Raw genomic sequence first — 12,542 nt, 5'->3', positions numbered from 1 at the left:
CCCGTTTCTTTAAAGCCTACGTGTGTTTATAAATAATAAAGTTCGAGGTTTTCATGCAAAGACCTCAAAACACGCACTTGCATCCTTAAAAGCATTTTAAACGCGGTGAACTACAAAACCAACCGATCAATAATTCAGAGCAGACGTCGAAATGGCATAACAGAACACAGAAAAACAGCCTGCAATTAAAATGACATGTCATTTATTCCATATGTGTGAAGTAAATAACTTTGATTAACACCCACAGTCAAACAATATTTCCATGTCAGGGCGTGAACCGTTCTGTGGTGAAAGCGAGACTGCAGACTCAGAACAACTCTGATCATATAAATAAAATGAGTTAACATTATTATGTAAAATATAATATCTTTCAGAGACAGGGCTCAACATTTGAAGACAACAAATGTGTATTTTATCGTAGTCAGGGCTTAAAATGCATCAGTATACAGAACAAAGAAACCAAAACGTGAAGGCTATATGTAGCAAGAAGCGAAGCCAAACTTTGATGAAACGGCCCTTTAGATCTGGATTAAACTAATTTGTAGGATATCAAAGGGAATAAATCTACAACATGAATTTATTTTTACAAGCTATTTTGTAATTGCTGGAAACAGTGATTTTGGCCTTTTTTGTAAAATTTTTTTTAACTTTTATTATTTTTATATATATATGTATATATATACATATATATATATAAAAATATATGTATATATATATATATATATATATATATATATATATATATATATATATATATAAATATATATATATATATATATATATATATATATATATGAGGGTCTGTTGGTGAAAACAAATATAAAATCAATGTTGCATTTTACAACATTTTACTAATTTCTCTCATCTGTTAATCTGTTTCTCTGCAAATATTTATATGAACATTTAACAGTCAATTATTGCAATGTTTATTCTCATTTCCCTTCATTTATCCTTAATAATAGTTATTCATAATCCTTGTTCAAATTGTGTCCGTAAAATAAATTACGGTAATTACCACAAATCAGTAGGAGGGAATAAAGTCTTTATTGCTACCTAAAAAGAGACAAAAATAAAATATTTTTTTAATAATCCTTTTATTCTCTTTTTCTGTCTTGTCTGTTTCAGTCACACAATATCAAATAAAAATAAAAGAGGTTCTGGATTGGCCAATTTTAATCAAGAAGTCAGTCTGTGCTGCGTTCTGGGTAGGAAGCTCAGAGAATAACTGTAGGGAAACGACTGCAGGGAGAAGACTGAATACTGAGTGAAGGTAAAGAAGTTATACTGCAGAGCCTTCTGCACGTGTCTCAGATTAGCGATCCAGTGATGTGTGTGATAAGAGATGTTCAGGATTGCTTCATAAATCCACTGAGATGACCCCTCATTTCCTTCCCACTCTTTATTCCAACGCCCAAACTCTCTCTCTTCAGTTTGATGAAGTTTGGAAGCGCAAGAGATGAATCTGATTCTTGGAAACATTTAAGTTGAAAAGACCAAAACTGAAACAAAAACTGAAAATCTCTCGGGAGAGGACAGATCGCATTCACCTGCTCACACCTCTCCACTGCAGCTGAACATTCAGCCTCATAAAACCGCAGCACATCCTCTGTTGACCTACTCCTGAAAACATGTAATCCATTTACACTGGGCCACATGTACAGCAACCCCAACCCTCTCTGCCTGCCCTTTCATATCCACACACACACACACTCTCTCTCTCTCTCTCTCTCTCTCTCTCACACACACACACACACACACACACACACACACACACACACACACACACACACACACACACATCTGGCCAGGGGGTAAATTAAGCCCTAACATTCCCACAGAGGCTAATCTCCATCCATTTAGAGGGCTGTAATATTTAATCAGGAGGCCCTGGACCGTCTCCGAGCGCCACACGCTGTGGCACGGCTCATATGTTCGCAGGAGAGGAACAGCCCAGAGGCAACGGAGGGGAATCCACTGCTAAAAGCCGCAACGCATTCAACCACAGAGCCTCCCGCTCTCCTCCGCCCTCTGATGCTGCGCTCCTCTGGGGTGGGGGGGGGAGACAGGAGGACAGTGAGATGTGGAGAGTGGATGTTTGTTTAGCGTTTCTGTTAAATAAAGGACTACAGACGATGGTGATATTATAGTTTCTCTAATTTGGATTACAGCGTTTCTTCAGACGATCACCCCCTGGCCTGTTACCTGCCCAGCCACCGCTACGCCAACTGTGTTGCTGTCTGATGAACATAAAATGGATAAAATAGCTTTTTATTGACATCTTTTTAATGAAATATTATGGATGGGGATGGACAAAATAACACAAACAAAAAAATTTAATTCATAATTGTTGTTATAGTCATTTTTATGATTTTTTTTTTTACATTATTTATTTCTATTATTCTAAAACAACAATTTTAAAACAATTTAAATAATGTCCTAAAATGTTGCAGAGCTCAAAGTAGCATCTTTAAATTGTTGGCTTTGTTTCACAATCTGCAAAAAACTGAAGTTTTAATATTCCTTTTTGGTGAAATTTCAGATACTGAAACCATTGAATCTTTGACTATTGTTCTTATTTAAACAATTAAAAGAAACTGAAATCAGTTAAAGGGTTACTTCAGTGCACATAAGAAAAAATTAATCATTCAGATATTTAGTCCCTATAATGAGTGAACCTCCAAAAACCTTGGACTTTTCATTTCCCATAATTGTTTAGCCGTGTCTTTTAGATTAGACGTTCACTGCGAGGACGATAGATTTTTTTTTTTCAAACTCAAAACTTTGAAGTCAGCCCACAAAAACCTGGAAAAAAAAGAAAAGGGTTTAATAGTGTGTCATTGATAATACGCGAAAGAGGAAGGTTTGAACACAGGAGAAATGTGAGAGCTGAATCCAGAGAGCTGCCGATCTGACCTTTTTATTTTTATTTTAATGCCAACATTTATGAAAATATGAATTAGAATAGATGTTCTAATTTTTTGTTGTTGTTGTTGCCAGAGTCGACAGAGCTCCTCCATAATGTTTCTCATGCTGTGCAGTCCACTTAAACCGACTTAACATGTAAATTATGTGGAAATTGTCCTTTAAATTGAGGTGTTTTAGCTTTAAATGTAGAAGCTTATAGCCTTTAAGATTTCCATAGTTGCCTGAGCAGCTCTCCGACACTGGACCTGAACATTTCATCTTTCATGATGGTCTTATTTATCACAGGATTATTATCTTGGTGTTCCTCTTATTCGGTCCGCCCCCCCTCCCACACACACACACACACACACACACACACACACACACACACACACACACACACACACACACACACACACACACACACACACACACACACACACACACACAGTGTTTCAGTATTAGTCTTTGTGACACAGGACATGCAGTATACGCTCAGAGGTAGACGGTACGGTGTTAGCCGTCCTGCCCGGAGGTATCACACCGGACAGAGCCAACTGCTCTCACACTCACACCCAGAAAAGGTCAGGTCTCGCACCGTCGGTGTGAAAAGTGCATCTGGTTTAAACAGCTCGGTCCTGCCGATGGTTGTACGCACGGTACGCCCTTGACTCGACCTGCGACTAAAAACTGGCCTCTCCTGTGATTTTGTGTTCTATAAACATAACATTTGCGTTGCTAAATGTCGAGTGATAAAAGTGTCATGCGAGTGGCCATTATAACGCCTGCTCCCTGATTCAGACTGACTGTAATGGGAAGGCCTGGTGAATTTTTCATGCAGCCCAGAGGGGGAGGACGAGGCGACCATACTTCTCTCTCTCTCTCTCTCTCTCTCTCTCTCTCTCTCTCTCTCTCTCTCTCTCTCTCTCTCTCTCTCTCTCTCTCTCTCTCTCTCTCTCTCTCTCTCTCTCTCTCTTCTCTCTCTCTCTCTCTCTCTCTCTCTCTCTCTCTCTCTCTCTCTCTCTCTCTCTCTCTCTCTCTCTCTCTCTCTCTCTCTCTCTCTCTCTCTCTCTCTCTCTCTCTCTCTCTCTCTCTCTCTCTCTCTGCCAGATTACAACCTCTAAGAGAGAGAGAGAGAGAGAGAGAGAGAGAGAGAGAGAGAGAGGGGGAGAGAGAGAAAGAAAGAGCGCAGCAGAGTGAAAAAGTAACCTGACATTCAGGTCACCGCTTTTGCTCACAAGTTTTAAAGGGGAATTTCAGCTTTTTTGCAATTTAGTGAAGTTTCCGTGGCGACAGAAGTGTTTGCAGGAGTGATTTATTTTTTTTTGGAATACATTTCATACAAAGGAGGCATTGTCATTTCCCGGCAGATGTCTCGCCTTTGTTTGCGTGCGAGTGCGTGAATTCGAAGCTTATGTTTAAAATATGTAGATTTTCTGTAATGATTTTGATGCAAATGATCACCTATCATGTACTAAATCCGAAAGCAACATGATCCTGATGATTCTTTACAAGCCTTATGAATAAAAGCCTAACTGAATAATGCCCAAGATCTCAATTTAATGGGCTGAAATTTCTGCTAGAAAGCTCTAAAAAAAATTACCCATCTGTTCAATGCACACATGCCACGGCTCACTCGGATAGCTCGTAGCACTGTCTTGCGTATGCAAATATGTTTTGCCTGGAAATCTATTTGGAGTTGCTCGAAGGAATCCAGAACGGCCCTCCTTCTGTCTCCCCTTGGCCGGCTCACGCGGGGCTCCCTCTCGCCGTCTATCTCCTCTCGTGTGGAAAACATTTTCACCAGCTCCACACGCATGGACATACAGTCAGCGGCACCGCCTTGCCTCAGACAGCTTACACCACCATGGGCCAATATGCAGATCTCATGGGCCCACAGTGGCGGTCCTGTCCCCGAGCAGGACAAGGAGCCCTGCAACTGTTTGCTCAGTTGGATAATACATGCAACACAGGGACACAGGGAATAATTATCCATTCTGAGGAGGCCACTGATTTTGTCCGTATGTTACATACTTAAAAGTCCGTCTTTAGTGCAGAAATGGGGGGGGGGGTGTTATCCCCAAAATGTTATCTTGTTGCAAAAAAATATTAGGTATTGTAAATTTATTGGACAGAAATATAATTTTTTTTTTTACACTATTTACAGCTCGCAAAAATCGTAGTCTGCGTTTGTGAGATGATATATGATTGCTATAATGCTGCTTTCATTATTTTTTTACATTCAAATTAGTGAAAAACTAAAGAGACTAAATGAAGTTAAACCTTTATGCATGAGTATGTAGGGAAGAATTAGCACCCCTCTTGGGCAGAGATGCAAAAAGAAGGAAATAGCGTGCTGTGCTGTGCGTGTGCGTGTGTGCGTGTGTGCGTGTACGTACCAGAGGGCTGAGAAGCCAGGCTTGGGCAGATGGTCCACAAAGGTGTTACCACACAGTGAGTGGGCATCGCGATTGATGCATTGCAACATCCAAGAAGGTGGAACATTTGGCTGCTGACCCGCAGTCGGAACTCATTGGCCCTGCCTTCTCCTTATTTAGCTGCTGCGAGAGAGCCGATGGCGGATTTTGGTCAGAATAAACACACTCGGAAACGCAGCACTTTCCCACCCTGAAGGAAGCCCGCACGGGCTGCGCGCTGGAAACTTCTCCCTCGTCTCTGCAAGGAGGTCACGGTGGTGGTGAGGGCGAGGAGGATGAGTGCACGGAGCCATGGAGACGAACAGAGGCGGCACACTGCAACTTAGGGTCGCTGTGTTACACTTGGTTGGAGAAGATCTGACCTGAAGGTTATCCTGAGGGGCCTTTGTTAGTGAAGCAACTCCATGTGATTTGATTTCTGAAAGGAACGTGTAGCGCATGTCTCTAATAGTTGTTTGCCATATAGTTGGTTTAAGATCAGCAGAGAAATGAGGAAATATGGAGACACAACTGCCTGGAAATTTTATTTACCTGTGCTTTTGTGGGAAAATGAACATTTTTAAACTCTTCTGGGGAGGAAAGGAAGCTTTAGTGAAATCTTTATCAGTAAAACATTGATTAATGAGGAACCTTGTGAGGATTTCCATCCATTCTATCATTAATTCCTATGTAGAAAATGAATCCCCCCCCCTTTCTGCACCCCTGAACATTCCTTAACAAACAGCAACAAAATCAATCTAATAACTCTCCTTTTGAAATCATGAATACAAGTTATAATTTCTTTAAAGTGGATGCAAAAAGTAGATGAAAACGAAGCTGCAAGAGTTCAAAGACGAAATATTCTCTTTAATAACAAACATTATCAGTTATGCAGATCATGGAAAGATTTTATTTCAGGACCAAAAGCGCTCTTACATCAGTGGAAGCATTGAAAATTCATGAGTGAGTACACGCTAACCAAAGGCATCACAGTGGCGGTGCATTTTAAACATGATAATCGTTATTTGTCTCTCGTTGCAGTTAAAACCATAAAGTCTGCTGCAGGAATAATATCTCGGTCTGTTTACTGTTCCAATATCGCAACCATATTTTTATTACCAATATCATTTAACAAAGGAAAAAAACTGCATGCATGATAGTGTCTGAAATATGTTACAGTTTATATGTTTATTTGTGACAAATCAATTTAAAACTAGTTAGTTCATCAATCAAATTTAATCAAATCATTTACAGTTTTTAAATGAAACTACATTATTAATGGCTGTTAAAGTTCATTCTTAAATGCAATATAACATCATGCTTTGCTTTTTTATTTTTTTTAAAGTGTGCAAATAAAACCAAGGTTAACATATTTGAATTCTTGTTCGAGTTATTGGTGTCATATCACATTAGTGGATGCGCGTATGATAGCACTTCATCTGAGAGGAGTTGCATGATGTAAACTAGCACAGAGTGCCACCCTATGGATGCATGTGGCACATCAACCTTTGCGCTTGATATTAACCCGTGTGTTCTCACAGGAATCGAAGGAAGAAGCTGATGTGACGTGCAGAAATTAGAATCGATGTTACTGATCTTAAACTGAGTCGCCATTCAGCAGAAGGCTTGAAAGATGCAGGTGGAGTATTGGCTCTGGTTGCCAATGCACAGGTTAGACAGGAGGACAAGTAATCGATATATTGTAACATCTAATCATCAAGAGGTTCCTCGCGCAACATCACAGATAGACAGAGACTTGTGGACTTCCTGGAGGAACTGAAGGCTGGGGACATAAATCAACACTTAATATGAGAAAGACAAGAACGCACACGAGTCCAACACCGATCTCTGGAGCCCGACCCCTCCCCGCACCGGACTTCACACCGAGTCAGTCATCGTCCACCACTATCACGTTCCCGTTCAGCTCGTACTCCATGGTGGCCCAGTTGAAGATGTTTCCCTTGGGGACCTTGTGTCCGTAGTGCCAGGCCTGGATCATGCTCCTGGACAGAACAAAGTCCCACATGTTCAGATCAGTTACCTCCCCCACGAAGCTCTGCACGGCCTCCAGCCCGCCCAGGTGTTTGTCCGGGTCCTGTCCCAGGAGGACGGTGCCTTGAGGACGGATGGTGTGGCCGGGTTTGTACACCTGGTAGGTGCTCCGCTTCCCCTCCACCCAGAAGGCGGCGAGGCCGGTGCGGGACTCCCAGGTGAGGCACAGGCTGGTGCGGAAGGTGGTGAGGGGAGGCAGGTGGAAGAAGGTGCCGTCGCCGCTCATGTAGAAGGAGACACGTCCGTCCCTTTCGCGCCACACGTTGAGCTCGTCGTAGTCGGCCGTGCGGTAGGCGAAAAGGATGATCTGCCGATCCTCCGGCAGCTCGGTGGCCACACGCATGCAGAGGGTGAAGGCCCGCAGCCCCATCTCCTTCTGCGGGATCAGGGCCACGAAGCTGAAGTCCGTCTCATAGGGGAAGACCAGGACTTTGTCACTCAGACCCACTACAGTTAATGAGACAGTAAAACTGTGTGAACAACATAAAGTCACCTAAAGAGCAGAGAAAGCAGCTGGAGATAGGACTATTTGTTCATACAGTAGGTTACAGATACCTTCACAGGTAAAAGCTCAGTAGAAGATGCAATAATAACCAATATCTCAGCTGCCACTGTACAATGTGCACTTTATAGACTTTTAGCTAAGTTACCTAACCAGCGCCTGCTTAATGTCCACTATTAAAAGTGCTTGTTTTGCTACTGACAGGTTCAAAATGCAATTAAAACGGCAAGCAGTGATATGCAGGCCCTCGCATGCTGCACGTCAGGCTGCCAGCGGGTCGGGGCATACTTAAATTATTTTTTTTTAAAAAGTCATGGTATGTCGTCCAAAATATGAAAAAGAAAGTACTTCTATAGCATGTCGTACAAATTTATGAAGGAAAAAAAAAAAAAATCATATTATAGCATATCCAAAATATGACAAAAAGGTAATACTATAGCATTTCCTCAAAAGCATAAAAGAAATTCACAGTATCACAGGGACAATGGTGTAGTGGTTACCGCTGGTGCCTCACAGTGGGAAGTTCATTGTATCGAGTGCAGCTTGAGAAATGTATGTATTCATCCAAAAAAATTTAAAAAATGTAAGGCTATAGTATGTCGTGTAGAATATGAAGAAAAAGCCATACTATTGTATGTTGTACAAAATATTGAAAAACGTCACACTATAGTATGACTTTTTTTTACGTCCAAAGCGTTTTTAAAAAGTCATACTATAGTGTGACATTCTTTTCGACCAAAATTTTTAAAAAAAAAACGTCATACTGTAGTATGACGTTTTTTTTTTCCCTCCAAAAAAATAACAAAAACGTAAAATATGAAGAAAAAGTCATACTATAGTATGATGGTTTTTTTCGCCCAAAAAAATTACAAAAAACGTAAGGCTATAGTATGTCGTTTAAGAAAGGAAGAAAAAGTCATACTATAGTATGTTATCCAAAATATGTATGTAAGTATGATGGGGTTTTTTTTTCCCCCAAAAAATGAAAAAAACAACAAAATATGACACATTTTGGACGACACGCTATAGTATGACTTTTTTATCGTATTTACGACGACATGCTACAGTATGACTTTTTGACCATATTTCGGACAACATGCTACAGTATGACTTTTTGATCATATTTCGGACGACATTAAAGAAGTATGACTTTTTTGCACTATTTGTGACGACATGCCATAAGTATGACTTCCGTTCAAATTTTATAAGGCAACACAATAGTGCAGTTGTCAGTGTCATCGTCTCACAGTCTAAAGGTCCGGGGTTCGATACCTGCCTGGGACTTTCTATGTGGAATTTGCATGTTCCTGTAAAAGTAAAATATGGACGACTAACTTATGTTATCATGCATGATGTGAAACAAACATCATGTAGTTGTAAATGTGACAAAGTCACACTCCAAGCAAGAACATGCAATCCTCCACAGACAGAGTTCCAAGCCCCTTGATTGAACCGAGTACTTCCTGATTGTGAGATGACAACTGCAAAGTTGTGGTGCCTTTATTTCATGTTTGTCTGACTTATATAACTTATATGACTTTTAAACTTTTTAATTAAGACAGCATGGTGGTGTAGTGGTTAGTGTTGTTGCCTCCCAGTCAGAAGGTTCCAGGTTCAATTCTTGCCCTTGATGTGGCTTTTCATCTGAGATGTTCATGTCATCCTTTCCAGAGCTAGTTTTGAACCTTAAACCTTCTAACTGGGAGACAACAATGCCAACCACTGCACCATTGATCTCTACCATAATATGCTTAAAAGTTATGTAAGTCATATAAGTCAGACAAGCATGCAGTAAAGGCAGAAAAATGGTGCAGTTCCATGCCAGCGTTGTCATCACACAATCAGTAGATTCTGGGTTCGATAGGGGGCCTGGAACTTAGTGTGGAGGATTGCATGTTCTTGCTTGAATATAATGGACTACATGCATAAGTTAATCATCCATATTATGGGAGACAAACTTTACTTTCAGGTTAAAAGTCTTGCAGATTCCACATAGAAAGACCCAGGCAGGAATTGAACCCTGGACCTTCAGACTAAGCGATGACAATGCTGACAGCTGCACCACTGTGGTGGCTTCCATAGCTTGAATGGAAGTCATACTTATAGCATGTCATCAGGAATAGCACAAAAAAGTTGTACTATAGCATGTCGTCAAAAATATGACTTTTTATCAAATTTCGGACGACATGCTGTGGTATGACTATAAATACATATGTATATATATATATATATATATACACACACACACACACACAACCACACACAACAAAGGACCTGCCTCAAAAACAACCCTGAAACCTTGAAAAAGCTAATTTGTTCATGAGACCAAAAAGGCAATGTTTTAAAAAAGATACAACTCTCTCCAAGTTCCAAGCGACGACTGGTGGCATCAAACACAAGTTTAAAGCTTTGAAATGAAGAACTGGGAAAGCCTTCTTTTTTTTTTTTTTATTGCAAGAGAGTAACAAGAGCAGCCACTGAAGTCAGGAACTAAAGCAACAGATTATAAGGAGAAGACCGAACAAGCAAAGACTCCACTCCTGCAAACCTCACCGCGATTAATTCTCGACCAGAAAGCACATAAAAGTCAACTTCGGTGTGCAAGAAACAAATAGAAGCTCTCTGCAGAGTCGTGGCGGTCTCTTTTATGGAGGGATGAGACTAAAGTGGACTCATGGATCAGCAGTTTGTCTGGTATGAGAGGGACAAGATCTATACGACCAGAAGAGCCCCCCCCCCAACACGGACATGGGTTTGTCTTGTCTTTGGTACGTTTTGCTGCTTAACCCGACCGTGTGACTGACATCTTCAATTCTCTAAGACATCAGGACAATTTTTTAAGAAGAATGTGATTCTCTCGGTGCAGAAATTGAAGCTTGAAAATCAACGACACAATAATCTGAAGCATGTGTCCACGTCGACCAAAGCTTGGTTCAGGAATCGATCTTTGGGATGTCTTTCAGTGGCCTGCTGAGTCAGCACATTTGAATCCTACCGACATTTTTTTTTGGTTGGATTTAAAGGAAGGACAGGCAGCACAGAAACAAAAGAATATTAGTGTGCTGTATCTTTTTTTTTTTTTTTTTTTTTTAATGAGAGAATCACGCTAAAATTTAGAGAAGAGAGGTGTCGAAAGCTTATGAGAAACCACAAGAAACATTTCTTGGAGGTCTTAAAGGTTGAAGGATATTCTCTTTAATAATAAGTTTCCTCATGGGCCTTCTTGGAGAAGGTTGAGAAGGATGAACAATTTTGATCTTCCTCTGGAGGTGAACTTTGTGCAAAAACTCAGATCAAAATCATAATTTTTACTGATATAAATTAGATTTTAAATCCATACCTTGTGTGGCTGAGGAGAAAGCCAAAGACAACACAGCAACACCAACCAGAACCGCAGCACACCTCGCCGTGTTGACAATCTGCAAACACACACACACACAGGCAAGCCAGGATCAGACATCCAAATTTATATCAATTGTTGAACTCTTAAACTTCATTAGAGGCAAAATATTGTGAAAAGTTACAGAAGGAAACATCCTTTCTTACCATTTTGATGTTGTTCTGTTAATCCTTTATGCTGCTAACTCAGCCTCACTCACCGATGACCCGTGCCCAGTCCTCTTCCCTCCTAGCACAGGCCATGACGTCAGCTCTGTAGCGGATGCTCTGACAAAAGGCCCGGTGTGTGAGGGCTGAGAGAGACGCTGCCCATGTGACCGCAGCGCACACACACACACATCATTTCACCTCCATGTGTGTCCACATCGTGTTTACATCAGGGCGAATATCAGTTTGTTGTTAACTGTTATGTAACTCTGCTTGTGTTTGTAGTCACTACAGATCTTTATATGGAGGATAAGTAGGGTCAGTTCACATTAGAAAACAGATTCTTTCATTTATTTTTAGTGTAAAAGAGAGAATCTCTGTTGCTGAGATTATTGATGAAGCTCTAATATTTAGTGCCAATTTTTTTTTTAAAAAAAAAAAAAAAAAACTCAGCCGCATTAATCAATGGGAACAATTTTCACTGAACTTTTGCTTTCTACTGAAGGAACAGTTCTTATAAGATCATCCTTTACAGAGTGAGCAGGGACTGTGTCTTCCAGCTTTAAATCCATACAACCAGTTTATTATTTTGTGAGACCATTTGGCTTTAAACATGTTCAGTTCAAGGAAGACAATTTTGTGTATACAACCTAACCTCATCTATCAGTGCAATATGTTTCTAGCAGTGGCATAGTAAAAAAAAGAGTGGATCAAATAATACAAAAACAACTGCATTAAGCATAAAACGTTCAACCTTAAAGTTTTCCACTGATGCTCCCGCATTACTGAATTTTTAGATCAATATTAATAATTCTGTCATTGATTTTCCAATTGAACAATCAGCTAATATTTCAGCATTGCCTGAACGAGTGCAACCACTGAGAGTAATGGCAGTGGTTTTGACACTGTCCCAAAATACCAGCTGACTTTGAAGGAAGACGGGGTACATCCCGACACAGAAAGACAGACAACAATTTCACAGGCAATTCAGAATCACCGATTAACCGAACTTTCATGCTTTCTTTAGATGGAGGGAGGAATGCCAGAGCGCCCGAAGAAAACCCCTTGGGAGGGAAATGTAAGCTCAACACTGAAAGGACCCCCGTCAGGCGAGCTTTCGA

The 12,542-nt window shown here is 40.6% G+C and overlaps 1 protein-coding gene across 1 annotated transcript; it reads right to left on the bottom strand.

Annotated features, from left to right (window-relative positions):
* Positions 1-6,167: 6,167 nt before the first annotated feature.
* crp1 (C-reactive protein 1) lies at positions 6,168-11,529 on the bottom strand. The gene is made up of 3 exons (XM_069691536.1): positions 11,422-11,529; positions 11,216-11,294; positions 6,168-7,820 (listed from the first exon to the last, which is right to left on the bottom strand). The coding sequence occupies exons 1-3, from the start codon at positions 11,422-11,424 to the stop codon at positions 7,210-7,212; spliced, it is 693 nt and encodes a 230-aa protein (XP_069547637.1). The 5' UTR covers positions 11,425-11,529; the 3' UTR covers positions 6,168-7,209.
* Between the last annotated feature and the right edge of the window lie 1,013 nt (positions 11,530-12,542).

This window comes from Brachyistius frenatus, unplaced genomic scaffold, assembly GCF_029030835.1.
Source record: "Brachyistius frenatus isolate BFR_SWC_R1_liver_20210118 unplaced genomic scaffold, ASM2903083v1 Contig_11, whole genome shotgun sequence".
NCBI lineage: Eukaryota > Metazoa > Chordata > Actinopteri > Embiotocidae > Brachyistius > Brachyistius frenatus.
The sequence above is the reverse complement of the archived record's forward strand: the minus strand, read 5'-3'. Positions and strand labels throughout refer to the sequence as shown.

Excerpts from the sequence above, each read along its gene's own strand:
- crp1 (XM_069691536.1), bottom strand. Across the intron at positions 7,821-11,215 it reads TTTCTCCTCAGCCACACAAG|TGGGTCTGAGTGACAAAGTC; the intron begins GTATGGATTTAA and ends CATTAACTGTAG.